General features: G+C 36.3%; 1 protein-coding gene across 4 annotated transcripts; it reads left to right on the top strand.

The window, feature by feature from the left end:
* The first annotated feature begins 4,074 nt into the window (after window positions 1-4,074).
* On the top strand, window positions 4,075-25,736 carry LOC137950595 (xylose isomerase-like). Of its 4 annotated transcripts, XR_011111970.1 has the most exons (14): window positions 4,075-4,310; window positions 4,423-4,500; window positions 5,695-5,777; window positions 5,868-5,982; window positions 6,102-6,176; window positions 6,406-6,486; window positions 6,596-6,687; window positions 6,783-6,833; window positions 7,118-7,195; window positions 11,286-11,388; window positions 11,531-11,581; window positions 12,199-12,244; window positions 12,320-12,375; window positions 25,393-25,736. XR_011111970.1 is itself a non-coding variant. In XM_068797152.1 (12 exons), coding segments are annotated over exons 6-11 (339 nt in total). In that variant the 5' UTR covers window positions 4,075-4,310; window positions 4,423-4,500; window positions 5,695-5,777; window positions 5,868-5,982; window positions 6,102-6,176; window positions 6,406-6,485; the 3' UTR covers window positions 11,545-11,581; window positions 25,393-25,736. The 4 variants fall into 4 exon arrangements, 1 of the variants encoding a protein (XP_068653253.1); XR_011111971.1 differs by lacking the exons at window positions 4,075-4,310; window positions 4,423-4,500 and adding an exon at window positions 4,964-4,976; XM_068797152.1 differs by lacking the exons at window positions 12,199-12,244; window positions 12,320-12,375.

Genomic DNA, 25,736 nt, shown 5'->3' on the forward strand with positions numbered 1-25,736 from the left:
TCCCTATGAACAATCTTTCGGCGGTGGAGACTACTGCAATTCCTCTGAGATAATGTGTACATGAGTCTGGAGTAGGTCTCAACCATCGGAGTTACCATGGGTACATTAGAGATACGTAGAATATATAATGTCATTTTAAACTATACACTTCAATTCTTTGTTTTCTTGAATGTGAAATCCACCCTTTCCATGGTGAGACTTAAATGCAAGACATCATACTAAAAAACTTCGATGTGACCATTAACCAAACGCTCAAGTCACAAACATCACTTTGAGAGATACTTTATGACATATAACAAAGATTTTTTCATGAACGAAAGAACAAAATTACTCCATTTCAAAAAAATAAAAGGCGAAAATTACTGCTGAATGAAATCACTAAAACAAAAATACATACTCGCTTAAGTTGGATGAATCTCCTTGACCAGCTGTAGTAAAGTCTAGTGGGGGTCGGTTCCCTTACTACAACAACTTATGAATGTATATGAATTACCTTCCACAATAATCAGTTCATGAGTAGTTGGACATCTACATGAAGGGAAATAAAATTTATTAACATAATGTAAGATACAATATACAATCAGGAAGAGAAGATGAAATGATTCATTAAGAGAAGTGGAATCCAAATATAGAACCAATTAACTACTAGGTTGAGTCTCCTTCTACCGCCACTAAACTAGTGATGTTTTGAGTATTCATCTTCATTCACGTGAATTGTGCTTTCAATTCAGCTTACTAGAAAGTCCTGATGTGACCAATAACCAAAGGCTTAAGTCACACACATCACTTTCCATTGAAAGATACTCTATTGAAATATAACAAAGACTTTTCCATGAACAAAAGGCCAAAATTACTGTTGAAGAAAATCATTGAAACAGAAATACAAACTCGATTAAGTTGGATGAATCTCTTTGACCAAATGAAGTAATATCCAATGGGGATCAGTTGCCTTACTACACTAGCTTATGGAAGTATATGAATCACCTTCTACAATGAGCCGTTATTGAGTGGTTGGACATCTGCATGAAGAGAAGTAGAATTTATTAATATAATATAAGATACATCATATAATCAGGAAGAGAAGATGAGATCTTCATTCCCGTGACTTATGCTTTCATTTCAGCTTTAGTTGTGTTGCAATGACCTCTTTGAGCCGAATGGGGTTACCCATGGAATTGTTCTCAAAGTTCAATTTCAGTCAGAGATAGTCTCTTCCCTACTTTGTCAGGTGCCCATTTCAAACTTGCTATGTCAGATTCTTTAAATTGATTCACCTATGTCCACCGTCGCAAGATTGTTCATTAACTTGTTAAACCATCAAATCTCAACAACCAAAACTAGATCAAAACCAGATTAATAATGTCAACTTTGTGGTCAGTCGCATCTTGGCACAAACCACTGCAATTCCTCTGAGATAATTGTGTACACGAGTCTGGAGTAGGTCTCAACCATAGGAGTTACCATGGGTACATCAAAGATATTTGGAGTCTATAATGTCATGTTAAACTATTCACCTCAATTCTCTTTTTCTTGAATGTGATATTCCATGGTGAGAGATTTGAATGCAAGACATCATACTAGAAAGCCCCGGTGTGACCATTAACCAAAGGCTCAAGTCACTCACATCACTTTCTTTTGAGAGATACTTGAATGACATATAACAAAAACTTTTTCAAGAACAAAAGACTAAAATTATTCTATTAAAAAAAAACAAGTCCATAATTACTGTTGAAGGAAATTACTGAAACAAAAATACATACTCGATTAAATTGGATGAATCTCCTTGACCAGATGAAGTAATGTCCAATGGGGATTAGTTCCCTTACTATACCAGCTTATGAAAGTATATGAATCACCATCCATAATAAGCTGTTAATGAGTGGTTGGGCATCTACATAAAGAGAAACAGAATTTATTAATATAATGTAAGATACAACATACAATCAGGAAGAGAAGATGAAATCATTCATAAAGAAGAGTGGAATCCCCAAATATAGGTCCAATTAACTACTAGGCTAAGACTCCTACCACCACTAGACTAGTGAAGTTCTAAGTATTCATCTTCATTCCCGTGAGTTGTGCTTTTATTTCAGCTAAGTAGAAATCTCCGATGTCACCATTAACTAAAGGCTCAAGTCACACACATTACTTTCTTTTGAGAGATACTCTAATGACATATAACAAAGACTTTTTCATGAACAAAAGACCAAAATTACTCCATTTCAACAAAAATAAAAGGCCTAAATTACTGCTGAAGGAAATCACTGAAATAGAAATACAGACTCAATTAAGTTGGATGAATCTCCTTGACCAGATGAAGTAATGTCCAGGCGGGATCAATTCCCTTACTACACCAGCTTATGAAAGTATAGGAATCACCTTCCACAATAAGCCGTTAATGAGTGGTTGGACATCTGCATGAAGAGAAGTGGAATTTATTAATATAATGTAAGATACAACATGCAACCAGGAAGAGAAGATGAAATCATTCATTAAGAAGAATGGAATCCCCAAATATAGAACCAATTAACTACTTGGCTGTCTCCTTCTACCACCACTAGACGAGAAGTTATGAGTATTCATCTTCATTCCTGTGAGTGTGCTGTCTTTTCAGCTTCTGTTGTACGACAATGACCTCTTTGAGACAAAAAATCATGAATCTGGCTAGATGAGTTTCCAATTGCACCACCAACTCTTGTTGAACTGTTTTTTTTTTTGTTTTTTTTTAATGAAGATGTATAAGCTAGTAAAAGAGTAAAGATTACAATACCTTGTTGGGTTGGAGTTACACATGGATCTGTTCTCAAAGTTCAATTTTAGCAAGAGGTAGCCTCTTCCTTGTTTGTCAAGTGCCCTTCTCAAATTTGATGTGTCTGATTCTTTTAACGAATTCACCTATGTCTATCGTCGCAAAATAGTTTATCAATTTGTTAAACCATCGAATCTCAACAACCAAAACCAGATCAAAATCAAATGAAGAATATCAACTTCGAGGTCAGTCGCATATTGGCACAGATCACTGTAATTCCTCTGAGATAATTGCGTACATGAGTTTGGAGTAGGTCTCAACCATCGGAGTTACCATGGGTACATCAGAGATATTTAGAGTGTATAATGTCATTTTAAATTGTTCATTTCAATTCTCTATTTCTTGAATGTGATATCCACCCTTTCCATGGTGAGACTTGAATGTAAGACATCATACTGGAAAGCCCTGGTGTGACCATTAACCCAAGGCTCAAGTCACACACATCACTTTCTTTTGAAAGATACTCTAATAACATATAACAAAGACTTTTTCATGAACAAAAGACTAAAATTGGCCCATTTTTTTAAAAAAGGCAAAAATTACTGCCGAAGAAAATCATTGAAACTGAAATACCGACATGATTAAGCTGAATGTAAAGATCCCTGGGGTATTACCCACTTAGGTAATGAAATCTCAGTTCACAAAGGAGCTCAATTATGCAATTAAGGACATCGTAAGTGTCGATTTCTTTTGAAAGTACATTTTTTTTTCTTTCATTTTTGAAAGTTTTAAAATTTATGATTTAAATCTATCAGGGGAATTCAAACTCAACATTGAGTGTAACCCGCTGCCCCTATCCAAACACAGGTGTGGATTTATATTTTACATTTGAATTTAAATGATTTGTTGAGTTTACAGATTATGAAATGTGGAGCCTTCTTGTTGCTGTTTCAATGAGCTTGAAACTGCAAGGATCAGTGGGTTGCTAGGAAACATTGACCCAAATACCCGCGACCCCCAGATTGGTTAAAAATTGTTGTATTATATTTCTGAAAGGGAATGAATAGATTTTTGCTTTAATTAATAATAGGTTGGGACACTGATCGATTCCTCGTAGACATTGGAGAGGCAACTCTGATTATGCCAAGTGTGGTTAGGAATGTAAGTCTTGATGTAGCTGTTTCAACTCCATAGCTTACAGATGTAGAAAGTCTAGGGAGAGTTTGTTACTCAATTAGTTTTCCTGATGAACAGAGAGGGCTTGCACCTGGTGGATTCAACTTTGATGACAAAACTCTGAGTTCTTCCTTGCAAATGTGTTCTAATGTTTATGCTTTTAACTTTAGTTCTGACCCTTAGACTCTTAACTTCTTGCCAAATTCTTCCTCGGTTGAGACAGAGTACAGATCCAGAAGTCAGGATTTTCTCAACTTCTCTTTCAAGTGGGTTATCTGTCATCTGACATTTTCTTCTTGGCATAAACTACGAGGAGGGTGATTTGGATGAGCTGGTTCGGAAGCGATATGCAAACTTTGAGTCTGAAATTGGAGCCATGATTGAGGTTCGATTCAATGCTACAGATAATTAAAAAAAAAAACAGACAAGGATACAGATGTATATAGAAGTAAACTCAGGTAGAATTGATTTCTTATTTGGTCAAATCTTCTCTGCAGGGTGGAAAAGCAGATTTTGAGAATATAGAGAAAAAGGCCATGGAATGGGGAGAACCAATTGTTCCTTCAGGGAAGCAGGTACTTGGATCGTTTGAAGAGTTATTTCTTACTTCTTGTTGCAAATGCCACTGCAATCACAATAAAAATGTCAATTTTTCTTGAGCATGAACATCAGGATCTGAAGGTTGTCCATAATAGAGCAATGATTTTTTTTGCAAATAATGGTCATAACAACAGCAGCACAACATGGATCTAAGGTGATAGAGCTCTCAGCAAAGTGGTGGAAAAAGACGGAAAATTGTGGATGGGATCCGTTTTTATGCCTTCATTGTTACCGAAAAGTAGTAAAATATTATATTTTACGAAGAGTAGTAAAATATTATATTTTTACCGAAAATCATTTCTATTCTGATAATTTTATCCATCGGTTATTTAGTAACCCCAAAAGTGCTTCCTTTCCTGCGATTAGCTTCTTATTTTCTACATATTTAACCTTGTTCTCTGCTCGACTACCGTCTTCCCTCGATCATCGGTTCTTGGTGAGTTTTTTACTGGTAATGCAAGGTCGAAGTTGTTCTATTCTTCTACTGTTTTCCCATAGTTTATTTTGATTGCATGTTACTTTTTTTTAACTGATTTTGTTTCTCCGTGTTGTCGTTCGAGAGTAATGTGTATAAAGGCATGAGGTCATTATTAAGACTGTAAATTTTTGGGATTTCCTCTGTTTGTCGAACGGCGGAAGCCTCTGCATCTTCGTTGTTTTAGACATCCTAGTAAGTTTGAATACAGTTGATGCTGATTGCTCGTTCAAGTTGGTTCGATCTTTTTCTTCTTCTGATTTTTTCTGTGACATATCATACTACTCTTTTTTATCTAATGGTATAAAGGAAACATAAAAAGTAGCAATTTTCCTGGTTTTATGTGAAGTCAAGTGGATGCTGATGAGAGTAATTTTCATATCAACAAGACTTTGTTTTCGGCCATGTATCATATAACAATCTCACAGTTATGCATGTTCAGGTTTCATTAGCATTTTTTCCGTTAACACTTTACTCGAGATCAGTGTATTTGCTATTATTTTCAATTGCCACACGGTTTCTACAGTTCTAATTTCAGCGATTTTTATTTATATTTTGTGAGCATGCTCCTTTTTTTGTCCCATTTATGGCAAAAATTAATTAAAATATTTCCTTTCGGTTGGGTCATGTTTGATGCTTCAATTCCTTTGCATCTGGTTGTGTTGTTTCATTATGTTTCCCTACTGCATTGCAGAGATCGCTTGCATGAGATAAAACATGGAGGCTAGAAAAATTCTTCTGTTACTCCTTTGTTTGGATCTGTCTTTCCTGGCCGTTGTAAGTTATGTCTACTCGATTTTAGTATTATCGTTAGTTTTTTCTTTTTTTTTTCTGAATTTTGTCTTGAGTATCTTATCCCATGGGCAGATTTCAGTGGGGTCACCTATGTGTGCTCTGCTGATGTTGATGCAAAATGTGATGATGGAGCTTCGGATGAATGGAAAGGTGAATCTTCGCTAATGTTCCCCAAATTAAGTATGAGGTATGTGGTTAATCAGTTACATCTACCTGCTTTCATAGAAAGGTTAAGCATATTTTTTTCTCTTTTCTTAACTTCAATTTCATATATGCATATATACATATTAATGTTTATTTATATAGGGTCCTACTAGCAAGAACCCTCTTGCATTTAAATGGTATAATGCTGAAGAAGTGATCCTCGGGAAAAAAATGAAGGTCAGTTACAACTGTAATTTTGTATTTTTTTTCTTTTTGTGTGGTCTTTTGGCTCTCACCCCAGTTACTTAGGGGACACCACCGTATCTTTTAATTGATGAGCCTACCCTGCTTTGTTCAGAGTTTCATTCCAATATATCGAAATTGATGCAAAACCTGAATATTAGATGGGCTCTTTTGATTCGACCAGACAAAAAATCTGTCTTAACGTGATAATTAATTCGAACAGGAGGAGACCCTTTTGGTGCTCCAACAAAGTAGTGGCCTTAGGAGGATGGTACAAACTCACTGGCTATGGCTAAAAGATGAAGTAAGTGGGGTTTATTATGAATTTTTACATCACTGAAATTCTAATATCTATTAACTTCTGGAAGTCCTTGTCAATTGAACAAATTTTTTTAACCCTTTGAATAAAATAGTGAGAGCCAACTTTGAGTTCATTACAAAGTTGGGAGTGGAATGGTGGTGTTTTCATGACAGAGACATAACTCCTGATGGTAAAACTTTAGAGGTAAGTCAGATAATTTGATTTGTTGTGAATATCATACCACTTTTGATGAGGTCTCTTTTTCTTTTAAATACTATGGCTTCGTTGTCATGCCTCAGGAAACAAATGCTACTCTGGATGATGTGGTAGCCCTTGCGAAGGAACTTCAGGTAAATGTTTTGTCTCTCCTGTCATTGTAATCCTCATGCTTTCTGGTACATCATATAGGGGCTTATTAAATATACTAGTGATTTATCTTTTTCGTCCATTCTTCTTTATATTAGATCTTTTGCAAGCTTACTTGAAAGGTTACATGCTTCGCAGAATTGTGTAATTCATCTGCAAATATTTTGTGACATAGCTTATGAGGAACAGTTTTTGTTTGCGCACTTTTGAAATGATTTTCCTTGCTTTCCTTATCTATTTGCTCAAATAAGTCATTCACGTGAAGCAGGGGATAAAAATCCGACCTTTGTGGGGGTACTTCTTAATTGTTTCACCATCCTCGCTACATGCACGGAGCTGCTACGAGGTGTTTTTTTTTTCCACCTTAACTTTGTTGTCTTCATTCTTTATGTGCTCATAGTATGACAATTCAGTGAGACATTTATCAATATGTAGAATGTTGGTTCACGGTGCTCCAAAAGATCTGGTGGAAGCTAAGTTTGGCTTGATTGGAGAGATGGTCGGAAGGCTAGACAAAAATATTCCTGAAAATGGTAGTTGAAGTTCTCAAACCAATAATATAAAAAAATTACACCTCAGCAATAACATGATAAAAAAATAATTAGACAACCCCTTAAGGGTGGAGTGGCTTTTCCTAAAAAAGTACATATTTTTGTACCAAAAATTGGTCTCAGGTTGCAAAGAGCAAGCACACATGCCATACTAGCGCACAACCAACAGGAAAGAATAGCAAAAAGTGTAAGTGGAACAATTTTCTGTTTATCCAAAACTTTGTCATTTGTACTGGTCATAAGGAATGAGAAAATTTCCCTCATAAAAAGTTGAAAAAAAATTCTAGTGTAGGTAGAAATACTACTTATAATTTTCTTACCATTTCTCAGTGGTACAAATGCAAGAAAATCGTCAAAGAAGACAATAGGAAAATTGGGAGGGATAAGGATTTTCCTGTTATTTTGTTTTTCTTAGGCAACACAGCTGGACCCTTAGTCCCAGATAAATAATCTTGTTTTCTCTTTGTGGGTGTACTTACCACATAAAAGCTTATGATTTGCTCTGAAGTCCTGAAGTAGGTGTATAAGCATATGCTGCTGCGCAAATCAAGAAAGCCATGGAGGTGATTGTCACTGTATCTCTGTTGAAATTTTTTTAAATGGCGTTTTTTTATTTTTATATATTTTTTTAAAATGACAATGTGTGCATTGCCATTTATTTCGAAAACTGATAATAAACTAGGGTACAACAGAGAAGTAAAACACGAATACAGATTTATTCTTAATGAGCTATAGAGGCATAGACGGGCCTTAGGCACTCCTTAGAAACCCTTGCTTTTGCAAGGTTTTTTAGACAAGAGTTTGTTGTACTTGGGACGTGGTTCCACTCAATTTGCCATGAAGAAGACAGATCTACTATTTTATCAAACGGATCAGTTGTGCAAAAAACCTTATTAGAGATGGCAATGCCCTTGTTTCTTTTGGATTAGAACTACAACAGCATGTTGGCCTTGGCACTGCCATAAGGGTTTCTCACCGCTTGTTTTTTATTTCACCTTCAACCCCAGATGGCTGGGAATGCCCAAAGAGGATCAATCTAAATTTAGTTTCTATCTGCTTCAGGAGGGGGGTGCATACCCCTGTAAAGTATAGTCACTTGAAGTACAAGCACAATTTGCCATGAAGAAGAAAGATCTACTACTATCAAATGGATCAGTTCTGCAAAAAGCCTTATTGGAGATGGCAATGCCTTGTTTCTGCTGGATTAGAACTACAACAACCAGTTGGCCTTAGCAATGCCATAAGGATTTGTTCGCTGCTTGTTTTTTATTTCACCTCCCACCCCAGATGGGTTGGGATGTCCAAAGAATATCAATCTAAATTTATTTTCTACCTGCATTGGGAGGAGGTGGGGTCCATGTAAAGTACGATCACTTGAAGTTGCTCTTCTCTTTTAATATTCCCTTCCAGATGGTTGATGCCTTGCCATGGTGGTTAACCATGGGCAGCGAGTTAGTTCTTTTCAGCATCATAGTTCTTGTGAGTGACTCATAATTCTTGACATCTGGTGGAATTGGAAGGAAATTCTCTCTAGTAATGAAGTTTCACCTCTAGCTTTGCTCCCTTGGTTTCCCCTTCTAGGGGCTGGCTCAAACTAAATTTTGATGGCAGTTCTGAAGGTGATCAGGGGCTTGCAGGAATTGGTGGCACAGTCAGAGATCATGATGGAAAGGTCTATAGATGCTGAATTTCTGGCCTTATTGGATGGTGTTCTTTTTTTCTTCCCGAAATTTTCTATTCCATTAACTTTTTAAGGACATTCAGTAGTTATTCTCTCTTGGTTTATAAAGAAAAAGGATCCCCATTGGAACTACTACATGTACATCATGAATATCTAATATCTGCTCAGGTAAAATCATAGACTAGTAGCATACCCACTGATCGGGCAATCCTCTCGGGGACCAGCTCTCGAAGCAAGGTGTCTCTTGCCAATACCTAGTTGTTGGGAGTTCTTTCCCGTTGGAATTGCAGGGCTTTACCCCTCTCTTTATAACTACTTGTCATTTTAGAAACTAAAAAATACTATTTCAAAAAAAAAAAAAGTTGTTTTTTGCCGGTGAATCTCCTGAACCACTTAGCTAAGAGGGTTGTGTTCATTTTTTTTTATCCTCTTGATTCCCAATCCTCGCTAGTGAATACCTTAACTTCATGCACCTATGGTGCAGTCCTTTAGTTTAGCTTATATGTTTGTTGGGCATGGTATGATTGATAAGAAGTACTTGGGAATTCTTGCCTGCATGACTTTAACTAGCGTAGCTCTTCCAATCTAGGGTGGCTGATTTTTTTCACACCTTCCCTATACCAGCTGCAGTAGTTCGTTAGTTGCTCTTCCTATGAAAGCATGCTTAGTTGTTCTGCCTATGAAAAAGAGGTAAGCCCAAATATGTTGTTGGAAGACAAAGTGCTGCAGACCTGTATTTAAGCCATTTCATATTCACTTTCTCTATCTTTATTGACTCCATCATGGTCTTTAGACAAAGTGATTCTCCAATCGATTCTTTCACCAGACATATACTCGTAGAGGCTGAACATTGCATTGATATTTATAATCTGCTCCTGCTGCCCTTTACAAAGCATTACTGTACCACCAGAAAATTGCATTAACAAAACTCCGATTTATGAATCACCCATGCTGAAACTCGAGATCCACCCTCTGTTCTGCCGTGTATAGAATAATGATAATAGTGCTTTTCCACCACATTAAATAATAATGGTGAAAGTGGATTTCCTAGCCTGAGGCCACATTTAATGATAATTGTTAAAGTGGATCGCTTTGCTGTTCCATTGATGAGTGGTGAGAATTTGTAGTTGAAATTTGACTATTTATCCAGTTCCTCCATCTTTTTTCACCCCATTTTTATCATTAGTCTACCACTGCCACTTTACCCTTTCAAATGCTATTTCAAAGGTCTAATTTCAGTACTAGTCCCTGATACCGCTTCTGGTAATGGTGGATTTGCTCATGTACTGTGATTGCTGAATCAATTATTTGTCTCCTTTTAAGAAAGGCTGATAAATTACTTTGATCAATAAAGATAGGTATTTTCTCAATTGTAACGACTCAAAACGAGGTTGATGGGCCTGAATTCAGCAAGGGTGCTAACACCCTCTTTCTTTAGCATTAATGCAATAAAGGAAGATCCCTGTGTGAACCCCTGCTCCTAGAATTCATAGGACATGTTGAAGATATAGCCCCTTCAAGAAGTCCCATCCATCTTTGTAGAACTCAGAACAGAATCCAGCTGTCCTTGAGGCCTTGTCTTTTGGCATTGATTTTACTACTCCCATCCCTTCCATCCAAAAGGGCATTTCAATTCTTCTAGACATGTCATCCTGTATGGCCTTCACAGGAAATCTCTCTTGATCCCTTGCTCCTTTTATAAGTTTGTATAAAAGCTGATAAATTTTTATGTTATTTCTTCCCTGTTAACAGTGGCTTTCCTGTTGATGTATTTTTAATTGAAAAGCGAATGAAAAGAGTACTAAGGCGAGAGAGAGGAATAGGCCCCAAATTACAAGGGAAGAGCTCTTTCCAGTAGGACATGCCTCAAATTACAAGAGAAGAGCTCTTTCCAGTAGGACAAACTGCAAATTACAAGGGAATGAGTTCTTTCTAGTTGGACAAGCCTCAAATTACAAGGGAAGAAAGTTTCCCAGTCTATCTCACTGTTTAAGAAAATACCAAATAGGGAGTTTTCTGAAAGAAAAAATAAATATTAGATACGTTCTTAGAGTTGTATGAGCTCTATTGTTCCTTATGTTTTCTTTTCTAACAATGTGAATTAGATTCATTAACATCTTATAATTTCTCCAAATAGCATCCTTAATTTATCTTGTTTTCATTTTATGGTTCTGAAGCTTAGTTAAGTTGAACAATTTTTATAGGGTTACTCATTATCTTGGAGGACAAAATTATGTTTTTTGGGGTGGAAGGGAAGGATATCAATCTCACTTAAACACAGATATGAAAAGGGAGTTGGATCATATGGTGGGTTTACCGATCTTTCTCTATTAACTTTTTGCTTATTTATTTGTGTTACTGCATTTATGTTCTGTGGTTTCTTTGCTTGCTTCCTTTGATCCAAGAGCATCCATGTTGTTTTACTTACTCCTAGACTGTCCCCTTGCAGACAACTTTTCTTAAAGCTGCCGCTGATTGGATGAAGAAATTGGATTTAATGGTACGTTCTGTTTTTACTTTAAGAAGTGGAGCTATATCACTTAGATTAGTCTTTTTTAGTGTGGGGACTCCCATTGCTTGATGCTTGGTAAACCTCTTATTTATCCCCCAAAAAACAAGTTAAATCTCGTATGGAAAAGCTTGGGATATTGCAAAAAAAATCAATGGAAGGTTTATGACTGCTTATTTCTACATCAAAGTTGGTTTTAGTTAAGTATTGGTACATAATTAAAATTATTTTTTATTTATGTCGTCCTTGAAATAATTAACTACTTTCGAAATCGTAAACTAATTAACTAGTAGAGGCTCTCTGTTGGATATTATATATGATGCAGTGAAATCATAGTTTCATATCATTAGTTGATGGCTTCTATTTGCTAGCCAATAATATATGGCAAGGTGAATGATCCTTCTGGTGGGGTTCTGAGAGTCTTGGATGTTTGTTCCAAGTAGATTTACAAGTACAAATCTCTCAGACAAGATCTACGAGTACCCAAGTATTTAGCTTTTGTGCAATCCTGCTTTGAAGGGCTTGGACTCTCAATTTGATTTCCTGTATAGTATGCGGCCCTCTTTTTCACTCTTTCACAAAATTAGTATCTCTCTTTTATCTTTCAGGTCCTCTTTTGATTGAATCTTATTTTCAAGAACCCACTAAGCACCAGTAAGTTAAAAGATATCTTTTTAGTAAGAGAATTTGTTGTGCTGTTTCAACGTTTTAACTTTCTATATTTACCAGGTATGATTGGGATGCTGCTACTACAGCAAGTTTTCTACTAAAACATGGTGTTTCAGGTATGCATATGTACATCTGTGTCCACAATTACTTTTTCTATAATCTCCTTTTGTGAACTTGTAAATGAGCTTTTATTAAGAGAGAAGAGAGTACAACGGGCCCTACCCACGGAGAAGGAAGGGCAAGGAGAGAAATACATTAAAAGAATACAATAAAAAAAATTAAGGTGTAGATGGCAATATCCGAAAAAGAAGTGCCTTCACAAGCAAAGCTTGTCTGCAGCTGTATTGCATGACCTTGGGAAATGGTGCCATGTGGTTGTGAGGTTCTGTTTGGTTCATAATCTCCTTGACCCGATGATGTAATGTCCAGTGGGGGATCAGTTCCCTTACTACACCAGCTAATGAAAGTATAGGAATCACCTTCCACAATAAGCGGTTAATGAGTGGTTGGACATCTGCATGAAGAGAAGCAGAATGTATTAATATAATGTACGATACAACATACAATCAGGAAGAGAGAAAATCATTCATCAACGAGAGTGGAATCCCCTTTTTTGAATATAGATCCAATTAACTACTAGGCTAAGTTTCCTTCTCCCACCATTAGACTAAGTGAATTTTGAGTATTCATCTTCATTCCCGTGAGCTGTTTCAGCTTCAGTTGCATTTCAATGACCTCTTTAAACCGAAAAAATCATGTGTTTGGTTAGATGAGTCATCAATTGCACCACCAACTCCAGTTGGGCTGGGGTTACCTACGGATTTGGTTTCAAATTTCAAATTCAGCCAGAGGTAGCCTCTTCCCTAGTTTGTCAGGTGCCCCTCTCTAACATGTTGTGTTAGATTCTTTAAACGGATTCACCTATGTCCACTGTCGTATCAAAACCAAATGAAGAATTTTAACTTTGAGGTTAGTCGCATCTTGGCACAATCCACTGCAATTCCTCTGAGATAATTGCGTACATGAGTATGGAGTAGGACTCAACTATCAAAGATATTTGGAGTCTATAATGTCATTTTAAACTGTTCACTTCAATTCTCTTTTTCTTGAATGTGATATCCACCCTTTCCATGGTGAGACTTCAGATTCTTTTAACGGATTCACCAATGTCCACCGTTGTAAAACCGTTCATCAATTTGTTACATCATCGAATCTCAATAACCAAAACCAGATGAAGAATGTCAACTTCGAGGTCTTAAGGGGGGGTTAGTCCACAATGAAGTGGAAATGAAGTGGAAAATTGAATTGAAGTGAGATGAATTGTTTCCACTTCAAGTCATGTTTGGGTGTTAGTCCAGGCCAGTTGAAGTGGCTGGAAAACAGATTCCAGTGTTAGTGCTTGGAAAACAGATTTCAGTGTCCTTTTCTAGATAAATGATTATAGTTTATTATAAATTAAAACAATAATTACGTGTGACTACAATAAATTATATAAAATTAATAAAAAAATTAAAAATAACATAAGAAAATATAATAAATAAACCTAATGGTTTAATTAATTATAGCAATTGGATAATTAACCAATTAACGATTATAATTCATTATAAATTAATATACTAATTACGTGACTAGAATATATTATATAAAATTATTAAAAATTACAAAATAGCATAAGGGAATATAATAAATAAAAATAATGGTTTAATTAATTTTAACAATTGGATAATTAACCAATTAATGATTACAATTTAATATAAATTAACATACTAATTACGTGGGATTAGAATAAATTATTTAAAATTAATAAAAATTTAAAAATAACATAAGGGAATATAATAAATAAACCTAGGTGTTTAATTAATTATAGCAATTGCATAATTAAACCAATTAATGATTACAATTTATTATATATTATTATACTAATTATGTGTGATTAGAATAAATTATTTAAAATTAATAAAAATTTAAATATAACATAAGGGAATATAATAAATAAACCTAATTGTTTAATTAATTATAGCAATTGCATAATTAAACCAATTAATGATTACAATTTATTATAAATTATTATACTAATTACGTGGGATTAGAATAAATTATTTAAAATTAATAAAAATTTAAAAATAACATAAGGGAATATAATAAATAAACCTAGGTGTTTAATTAATTATAGCAATTGCATAATTAAACCAATTAATATTACAATTTATTATAAATTATTATACTAATTATGTGTGATTAGAATAAATTATTTAAAATTAATAAAAATTTAAATATAACATAAGGGAATATAATAAATAAACCTAATTGTTTAATTAATTATAGCAATTGCATAATTAAACCAATTAATGATTACATTTTATTATAAATTATTATACTAATTACGTGGGATTAGAATAAATTATTTAAAATTAATAAAAATTTAAAAATAACATAAGGGAATATAATAAATAAACCAAATTGTTTAATTAATTATAGCAATTGCATAATTAAACCAATTAATGATTACATTTTATTATTAATTATTAAACTAATTATGTGTGAGTAGAATAAATTATTTAAATTACATAAAACAGTTAAAAATAACATAAATGAATATAATTAATAAATAAATTATTTTGTAATAACATACTATATAGTATAAAAATACTTAATAAATAAAATTAAAACAAAATGGTATAAAATGACAACAACCAATATAATTAGAGTTTGTGCGTTTAACATCATCAACTGACTAGTTTAGTAGATACGAACGACAACATACATGTTCAAATGCAATAAAGTACAACCACTAATAATCACTCCACATGCTAGTTGCTATGGCATCTCGAAATTGTGCAGCTCTAGTAGATTCTAATGCACGACGCTTCCGCATTGTTGTTGATAGGTTGCCTTCATCCCCAAGATCATCGCTATCATCGCTATCATCGCTATCTCCATCCAAATTTTCACCAGCTAATCGGACCTCATCACCTCCTCCACCTACCTCATCATCGGAATCATCATCTTCCAATTCAAACATATCATTGTAATCCTCTTTACGTATATAATTGTGTAATATGCAACAAGCTATTACAATTTTCATCTGGATCTTATAAGAAAAGGGTGGAGCAACTTTCAACATTTGGAATCGAGCTTTTAAAGCACCAAAAGTTCGTTCAATAGTATTTCTCAAAGATGAGTGCCTTCGGTTGAATAACTCTTTATCATTTCTAGGAAGGTTGTCTCCAAATTCTTGTAGATGATAACGAGTTCCTCGATATGGAGCCAAAAATCCTGACATATTTGCATAACCAGCATCGACTAGATAATATTTACCTACAATACAAAATATTTTTCACATAAGATAATTGAAAAAAAATAAAAAAAATACTACATAACAATATATTATTTACCTTCAGGTACACAAATTCTATTTCGGCGAGTCAATGCGTCCTTCAATACACGGGAATCAGCTGCTGATCCCTCCCATCCAACAAGTACATAAGTGAATTGCATATCAAATGTACATGCTGCCATCACATTTTGTGAGAGATAGCCTTTTCTGTTCCAGAACCTTTGTTGTTCTTCAAGTTGGATGTTTGCTTTGATATGAGTTCCATCAATAGCCCCAATACAATCCTAATTATATCATTTCAATTAATACAAGTAACTCTAAATATTAATCTAAAATTGTTCATTATATGTCAAGTGATGTTACCTTAAAATACGGATTAAACATTGGATTGTTTAAAATCTTCGAGTGAGTCCGTTCCGAAGGCCGTTTGATGTAATCAGGCCGAAGCTTGATAATAGCATTCAACACCTTATTGAAATACCTACTTATAGTCCAGTTTGATCTATCAAACATCTCTGCTGTCACACTATACGCTTGTCCTTGACCAACAGTTAAGAGAAAATATGCAAGTTGTTCTTCCACTGAGATGGTCTTTGTAGGTGATAAAAAATCCTTTGCTATAAAGTATCTCTGCCATTTTTTTAAACACAATTTGATTCATCCTGTAAACTTTTCGAAATTTAACAGGTGATTTCGCTAATGCCTTTTGTAAATAAATCGGACCACCTATCCCACGAGGACGTAATGTACGTCTAGACTTATGGTTCATATAGTATATTCCCATCATGTACATAAGACATGTCAATAAAATCATCATTGTATTCCTATTTTCGTCTTCCATGGAAACCTGCAAATACAATCACCACAACCATAATAACGACTTCAACAATAATTCCTGTTTCTTCATAATATCATCAACACAAAAACATACCATGTTCTTCAATCATAACCTATTTTTAATCACACCTATATAAAATCATCTCCAATCACACACCCACAACATTCATCCACACAATAAGAACACGACAATCATGAAAACCCAAATCTTAACCATAATAAAATTCATAATCTATCAATGATACGTCTTACAAAGTCATAATTAAAAAAACATAATTAAACTTCAAAACAATCGTCCCAAAATACATAATGTACTTCAAAGTATTGACTCCATTTCACCAGCACAATATTTAAGCCAATTAATTCGCTCTTCCACTGGCATCTTCGTAAACATGTTCTTCTTCATTGGTGTATCTAACAATATAGGAGCGCGAAACTTCATCTCTACTGATAGGTCCGGGATTTCTGTGAGTGCTTCATACCAATTTTCTCCGGTGGCTTTATCATTTTTAGCTTGTAGAGATTGCAATAGGGTGGCAATTCTTGTCATTGTATCAGTGAACATAATACTATCATCAGTGGCCATTTGTGGTCTCTTTCTACGACGACTTGAACTTGACGGGTTAGTACTTGGAGATTGATCAGGTGCCGACTCATTTTCTGTAAAGAATGGCGAAGGAGATTCTCTACCTAAATCGACATCCTCGAGCATATCCACGTGCTCATTTTCTTCCTGATGTTGGACATCATTACACATGTCTTCGTCAGTTAGACTTGTTCTCCCCATGGCTATTGAGTTTCCCGCTACCAAAGCCAATTTGTCATAAAGAGGGCAGCCTTGTTGTCTGTACTTTTCAGCTTCTTTATGCTCCTACAAGGATAAAACATCATTTAGACGACTTGGCATAGAGTTCTAGTAATGCGGAAAACATACAAAATGTTTTACAGTCAATTATAATTTACTGACCTTGATATAGTCTTGCCATACAGAATGACATGCAGTAACTCGATGTGTGGTTGCATCCCAACCGAACCCACTAGTGTTGAGACAACTTGTTACTGTTTGGTAAGTTTTCTTCCATGATCTTGTTTGATTCTTGAGCTGCTCAACAGTTTTTTTATTAGTTGTGTCTTCATTGAACCTATTGACACAGTCCAAATATACTTCATGCTTCCAAACCCCATTAGGCATCCTATTCCCCATATTGACTTGCTCAACCAACAGATCGAGCATTTTGTTGTCATCATCGAAGGTCCAAATGTCATATGATCGAGGAGTTTGTTGTCTTCTTCCAGCCATTTATAATCTAAATCCGAGATGGTCGTCATAGAAATTTTTTTTATCAGACAACCATTACTCGTCGTAGTAACTAGGGACACATAGAAACACAACCAACAAATAACAAAATACCATGTGGTGGATATTTATAACTCCAAAATCTCCTCACCACATGACATAAACATTCCATAGCACTTCAAACATATTCAACCACATTCTAAAACATTTCAAAAGTAATCTAACTAATTTCATTGCAAATGACTAGAACAATGCAAAAACAAACTCATGAAGTCCAAATTCACCGAACACCCCTGGTAGAGCCCCATATGACTTCGCAGTCACTACGAACCGTACATCGTCATTGATGGGGGTCGGGCTTCGTTGGCTAATGGACGCCCGTGTAGGCGACTCAGCCTTGTTTGAATTGGACCATGTGGTGGATATTTATAACTCCAAAATCTCCTCACCACATGACATAAACATTCCATAGCACTTCAAACATATTCAACAACATTCTAACACATTTCAAAAGTAATCTAACTAATTTCATTGCAAATGACTAGAACAATGCAAAAACAAACTCATGAAGTCCAAATTCACCGAACACCCCTGGTAGAGCCCCATATGACTTCGCAGTCACTACGAACCGTACATCGTCATTGATGGGGGTCGGGTTTCGTTGGCTAATGGACGCCCATGTAGGCGACTCAGCCTTGTTTGAATTGGACCATGTGGTGGATATTTATAACTCCAAAATCTCCTCACCACATGACATAAACATTCCATAGCACTTCAAACATATTCAACAGCATTCTAACACATTTCAAAAGTAATCTAACTAATTTCATTGCAAATGACTAGAACAATGCAAAAACAAACTCATGAAGTCCAAATTCACCGAACACCCCTGGTAGAGCCCCATATGACTTCGCAGTCGCTACGAACCGTACATCGTCATTGATGGGGGTCGGGTTTCGTTGGCTAATGGACGCCCGTGTAGGCGACTCAGCCTTGTTTGAATTGGACCATGTGGTGGATATTTATAACTCCAAAATCTCCTCACCACATGACATAAACATTCCATAGCACTTCAAACATATTCAACAACATTCTAACACATTTCAAAATTAATCTAACTAATTTCATTGCAAATGACTAGAACAATGCAAAAACAAACTCATGAAGTCCAAATTCACCGAACACCCCTGGTAGAGCCCCATATGACTTCGCAGTCACTACGAACCGTACATCGTCATTGATGGGGGTCGGGTTTCGTTGGCTAATGGACGCCCGTGTAGGCGACTCAGTCTTGTTTGAATTGGACCATGTGGTGGATATTTATAACTCCAAAATCTCCTCACCACATGACATAAACATTCCATAGCACTTCAAACATATTCAACAACATTCTAACACATTTCAAAATTAATCTTCAGGGTTGGAATTAATTTGGCCACAATCAACACAAATTACGCACAAAAATTTAAATTAACTCAAACACAAAACTAAATTAGTTGAAAAAAAAAATAGGGTTTCGGATTACCTTCTGTTATTCTAGTTACTAGGCTTTTCCTAACAAAAGAGAACAACAAAGAGAATAAAAGAAAGCACATCAGAAACTGTAACAGTGAATCAAACTGTAAAGGAATGGCATCTAGCAGCAAGTTGCTGGTGGGAGATCTCATAACTAGCAAGAAATTTGGCAAGACTTGCATTGGGAAATGTGGAACAGCTAAATGCAGATGCTTTGCTTTGGTTTCATGATTTTACCAAGCGAATGGGTAGAACCACTTAATATTGGATGGTTCGTTTTGGGTTCATGGTCTTACCCAGCGTATGGCCAACTGGGTGTCACCCTCTAATAGGAACATTGTTAGTGCAAAGGAAAAGTTGCAAGAGAATTTACTCTCTTGAAAACTGTATGGAAATGAGTTAGTCATAAAAGTAGGGAGGGGAACTCACTGCATCTAAAGAACCCGTTATGAGGAAACTGCAAGGGCATGGTCCCAGAAATATGCCATGAACTGACAGCATGCTTGATGGGTTGTCAAGTTCTTAAACAGTCAGTTGAGCTATCAACTCTCATGCACAGGAAACAAGTGAGCAAATCTGTATTATTTATTAATGAACGTTTTGTATCTCAGCTTCAATGAGTGTGATATTATTGGAATTAATTTGGCCACAATGAAGATAAATTACGCACAAAAATTTAAATTAACTCAAACACAAAACTAAATTAGTTGAAAAAAAATTAGGGTTTCGGATTACCTTCTGAAATTTGGGGGAAATCATCGCCGAATGGGGAAATGTAAGCCCAATGGAAGAAATCGACGCCTAACCGTCGAAAATCGAAGAAGATTGAAGGAAATCGAAGGAATTCGAAACCGGAATAGGTTAAATCAAAGGAAATCGGGGGAGGAGGAAAGAGAAGAGCGAGAACGAGAAGGAAGAGGGAGGCCGAGAGTGAAAAGAGATGGAGGCCGAGAGGGAAAAGAGAGAAGGAGACGAGAGAGGGAGAGGGAAGAGAAAGGTCGAGAGAGAAAGAGACGAGAGAGGGAGATGGGGCGAAAACGAGAGATAACAAGAGAGAGGGAGCAGAGAATGAAGACGAGCGCCGAGTGAGAGGAGCAGAGCGAGCAGAGACGAAGTCGGGCGAAAATTTTCGTCCAAAGACGAAGGCTGAGCGAGAGGAGAGGAGAAAGGAAATGAGGGTAATTTTTTAGTTTCGGGGGGGGGGGGGGGGGGGGGGGGGGGGGAAGAAGCGACGCCGTCGCTCGTGGTAATTTGATGAATTGAAAAAAAGGGCGGAAACAGAATTCCGTCGTTTTTGCCTGAGGAGATGAAACGGTGTTATCTCACTTCAAGTCAATTCATTATGGACTAACACCATAAATGGGATGAACTAGGTAATGCGGGAGGAATTCATTCCACTTCATTGTGGACTAACCCCCCCTAATGTAAGATACAACATACAATCAAGAAGAGAAGATGAAATCATTCATTGAGAAGAGTGGAATCCCCAAATATAGAACCAATTAACTTCTAGGCTAAGTCTCCTTCTATCACCACTAGATTAGTGAAGTTCTGAGTATTTATCTTCATTCCCATGAGCTGTGCTTTTATTTCAGCTACAATTGCGCTACAATGACCTCTGCCAAAAAAATCTTGCGTTTGACTAGATGAATTTCCAGTTGCACCACCAACTCCAGTTGGGTTGGGGTTACCCATGGATTTGTTCTCAAAGTTCAATTTCAGCCAGAGGTGGCCTCTTCCCTAGTTTGTCTAGTGCCCCTCTCTAGCATGCTGTGTAAGATTCTTTAAACGGATTCACCTATGTCCACTGCCGTGAGATTGTTCATCAATTTTTTAAACCATCGAATCTCAACAACCAAAACCGTATCAGATGAAGAATGTAAATTTCGAGGTCAATCGCATATTGGCACAGACCACTGTAATTCCTCTGAGATAATTGCATATATGAGTCTGGAGTAGGTCTCAACCATCGGTGTTACAATGGGTACATCAGAGATATTTGGAGTCTTTTATGTCATTTTAAACTGCATACTTCAATTTTGTTTTTCTTGAATGTGAAATCCATCCTAGTGAGATTTGAATGCTAGACATCATACTAGAAAGCCCTGACGTGACCATTAACCAAAGGTTCAACTCACACACATCACTTTCTTTTGAGAGATACTCTAATAACATATAACAAAGACTTTTTCATGAACAAAGGACTAAAATTACTCCTTTAAAAAAAAAAGACAAAATTACTGTTGAAGGAAATCACCGAAACAAAAATACAGGCGCGATTAAGTTGGTCGAATCGAATCTTCTTGACTAGATGAAGTAATGTCTAGTGGGGATCAGTTCACTTACTACACCAGCTTATCAAAGTATATGAATCACCTTCCACAATAAGCATGAGTGGATGGAAATTTGGATGAAGAGAAGCAGAATTTGTTAATATACTGTATGATACAATATACAATCAGGTAGAGAAGATGAAATCATTCATTAAGAAGAGTGGAATCTGAAAATATAGAACCAATTAACTCCTTGTCTAAGTCTCCTTCTACCACCACTAGATTAGTGAGTTCTGAGTATTCATCTTCATTCCCATGAGCTGTGCTTTCATTTTAGATTACTAGAATGCCACGATGTGACCATTAACCAAAGGCTCAAGTCACACGCATCACTTTCTTTTGAGAGATACTCTAATGACATATAAAAAAAAATCCCGAACCAAAGACAGGAATTACTGCTGAAGGAAATCACTGAAACAGAAATACATACTCGATTAAGTTGGATGAATCTCCTTGACTAAATGAAGTAATGTCTAGTGGATATCAGTTCCCTTACTACACCAGCTTATGAAAGTATATGAATCACCTTCCACAATAAGCTGTTAATGAGTGGTTGGACATCTGCATGACGAGAAGCAGAATTTATTAACATAATGTAAGATAGAAAATTCAATCAAGAAGAGAAGATTAAATCATTCATTAAGTAGAATAGAATCCCTAAATATAGAACCAATTAACTACTAGGCTAAATTTCCTTCTACCACCTCTAGACTAGTGAAGTTTTGAGTATTCATCTTCATTCCCATGAGTTGTGCTTTCATTTCAGCCTTAGTTGCGTTGCAATGACCTCTTTGAGCCGAAAAAATCATGCCTTTGACTAGATGAGTCTCCAATTGTACCACCAACTCCAGTTGGGCTTGGCTTACCTATGGATCTATTCTTAAAGTTCAATTTCAGCTAGAGGTAGCCTCTTCCCTAGTTTGTCAAGTGCGCCTCTCTAACATGCTGTGTCAAATTCTTTAAACAGATTCACCTATGTCCACTACTGTAAGATTGTTCATCAATTTGTTAAACCATAGAATCTCAACGACAAAAACTAGATAAAAAATAGATGAAGAATTTCAACTTCGAGGTCATTCACATCTTGGCACAGACTATTGCAATTCCTCTGAGATAATTGCATACATGTGTCTGGTGTTGGTCTCAACCATCGGAGTAACTGTGGGTACATCAAGATATTTGGAGTCTATAATATCATTTTAAACTGCACACTTCAATTATCTTTTTCTTGAATGTGAAATCTACCCTTTCCATGGTGAGACTGAATGCAAGACATCATACTAGAAGGCCCCGCTGTGACTATTAACCAAAGGCTCAAGTCACAAACATCACTTTTTTTTTTAGAGATACTTTAATGAGATATAACAAAAAACTGCTGAAGGAAATCACTGAAACAAAAATACGGTCTCGATTAAGTTGGTTGAATCAACTTGACCGCATGAAGGAATGAGCAGTGGGGATCTGTTCCCTTACTACACCAGCTTATGAAAGTATATGAATCACCTTCCACAATAATCTATTAAGGAGTGGGTTGACATTTGGATAAAAAGAAGCAAAATTTATTAATATAATGTAAAATACAACATACAATCAGGATGAGAAGATGAAATCATTCATTAAGAAGACTGAAATCCCAAATACAGAACTAATTAATTACTAGGCTAAGTCTCCTTCTACCACCACTAGTATTCATCTTCATTCCCGTGAGTTGTGGTTTCATTTCAACTCATTAGAAAGCCCCTATGTGACCGTTAACTAGCTGGACTAGAATGCCCCGATGTGACCATTAACCAAAGGCTCAAGTCACACATCACTTCCTTTTGAGAGATACTCTACTGACATATGACGAAAATAATGTCATGAACCAAAGTAAAAAATTACTTCATTTCAAAAAAAATAAAAGGCCAAAATTACTGTTTGAAGGAAATCACTGAAAAAGAAATACAGGTACGATTAAGTTAGATGAATCTCCTTGATCAGATGAAGTATTGTTCAGTGGGGATCAGTTCCCTTACTATACCAACTTATGAAAGTTTATGAATCACCTTCCACAATAAGCCGTTAATGAGTGGGTGGACATCTGCATATAAGAGAAGCAGAATTTATTAACATAATCTAAGATACAAAGTACAATCAAGAAGAGAAGATTAAATCATTCGTTAAGAAGAGTAGAATCCCCAAATATGGAACCAATTAAATACTAAGCTAAGTCTCCTTCTACCACCACTAGACTAGTGAAGCTTTGAGTATTCATCTTCATTCCTGTGAGTTGTGCTTTCATTTCAGCTTTAGTTGCGCTGCAATGACTTCTTTGAGTAAAAAAATCATGTGTTTGACTAGATGAGTCTCCAACTGCACCACCAACTCAAGTTGGGCTAGGGTCTCCCATGTATCTGTTTTCAAAGTTCAATTTCACCCAAAGGTAGCCTCTTCCCTAGTTTGTTAGATGCAACTCTCTAACATGCTGTATCAAATTCTTTAAACGGACTCACCTATGTCCACTGCCGTAAGATTGTTCATCAATTTGTTAAACCATCGAATCTCAACAACCAAAACCAGATGAAGAACGTCAACTTCGAGGTCGTCGCCTCCCTGAACCGCTTCTTTCCGATGCAGTGCGACAGATCAAGGACTCGCTTATCTCCACCTCCTCAAAATCGTTCATGGGAATATTAAACCCTCTGACCTTCTCATTAACAATCAAAACCAGGTCAAGATCGCCGACTTCGGGGTCAGTCGTATTTTGGCACAGACCATGGACCCCTGCAACTCCTCTGTTGGGACAATCGCGTACATGAGTTTGGAGCGGATCAACACCGATCTTAACCACGGCAGCTACGACGGATACGCAGGGGATATCTAAAGTCTTGGTTTAAGCATTCTTGAGTGCTTCTTGGGGAGATTCCCTTTTTCTGGAATCGGTCGGCAAGGCGATTGGGCTAGTTTGATGTGTGCTATTTGTTACTGGCCACCACCGGAAGCGCCGCCGACGGCGTCAAAGGAGTTCTGAAGCTTCATCGGTTGTTGTCTCCAGAAAGATCCAGCAACACGGTGGACCGCGGCGCAGCTACTCACCCACCCCTTCGTAACCCAGGCAGCCAGCCCACAGCTGCCTGCCATGCTGCCTCATCCTAATTCTTGCTCGGGCACTTCTTTGCTCACTGCTACCCATTCATTAACTCATGGGTGATTAGGGGCCTGTCTTTTTTCAATGGGAGGGTCTTTACTTTCTTTTCCATTTTTTCTCTTTGCTGCTATGAGCAGCCAATCATTGAAGGAAAAACGAGAAATATCTCTATCCTTCTTCCACTTTTTTTTTTTACATAGATATGCTTCTTCTCTTTTCTTCTTTTATTTCCTTTTCCTTTTAATCGGGAACCAGCAGGAGTTCAGTATATTTTTTTTTTCCCTCCTGTTCTTGGATACATGAGACAATTGAAAATGGGAGAGATTGTCACTAGTTGATTTTCCATTTGATTTCAACTGTGTTTTTAGTGTTGTTTGATGGTTCTCTCTCTCATTGTTGGGGTGTCTTTATTTTGAAAGATTGGATTGATTAGGTTGGCATAAATTCTTTGCCCACCTTTTGTGCAAGAGTTGGTCTTAAATCTGCTCTTTAACTGTGATCATATATACCAACAAATAGGCACTCATGAATGATCTCCTTGGAGGAGGCATAGCAGAATGAATGAAGGAATTGTGAACTTTTAAAGTATGGAATTGACATGGATACTTGGATCGTTTGAAGAGTTATTTCTTACTTGTTGCATATGCCACTGCAATCACAATTAAAATGTCAACTTTTCTTGTGCAGGAACAGGCTGAGATGATCTTCCAATCGGCTCTGTGATCAGACATAGACACTAGGAGAAACATCAGGATCTTGAGGTTCCATAATAGAGCTAGGAAGTTTTTGCAAATAATGGTCATAGCAACAGCAGCACAATCCAGATAGCTGCAGAACATAGGATCTAAGGTGATAGGAGATGAATGATAAATCTAGTGGCATGACCCTCAGTCTCTACAATGATGATCATTGGTGTCAGAAGAGCTCATTTTTTTTGTCTCTTGAACTGACTGGAATGTAAGGGCGAATAAACTTTAGCCATTTCTATGGCGACTTCCAACTGTTTTATTTCCCCTATCTATCTATTTCCC

This window comes from Aristolochia californica, unplaced genomic scaffold, assembly GCF_029961685.1.
Source record: "Aristolochia californica isolate CCGP_79_NKW_82.1479 unplaced genomic scaffold, dmAriCali1.0.hap1 SCAF_14, whole genome shotgun sequence".
Classification (NCBI taxonomy): domain Eukaryota; kingdom Viridiplantae; phylum Streptophyta; class Magnoliopsida; order Piperales; family Aristolochiaceae; genus Aristolochia; species Aristolochia californica.

What these genes read in the sequence shown, in the direction of transcription:
- LOC137950595 (XM_068797152.1), top strand. An exon ending in CTGATGGTAAAACTTTAGAG is followed by an intron (nt 6,688 to 6,782) that starts GTAAGTCAGATA and finishes GTCATGCCTCAG; the next exon opens with GAAACAAATGCTACTCTGGA. An exon ending in CCCTTGCGAAGGAACTTCAG is followed by an intron (nt 6,834 to 7,117) that starts GTAAATGTTTTG and finishes CACGTGAAGCAG; the next exon opens with GGGATAAAAATCCGACCTTT.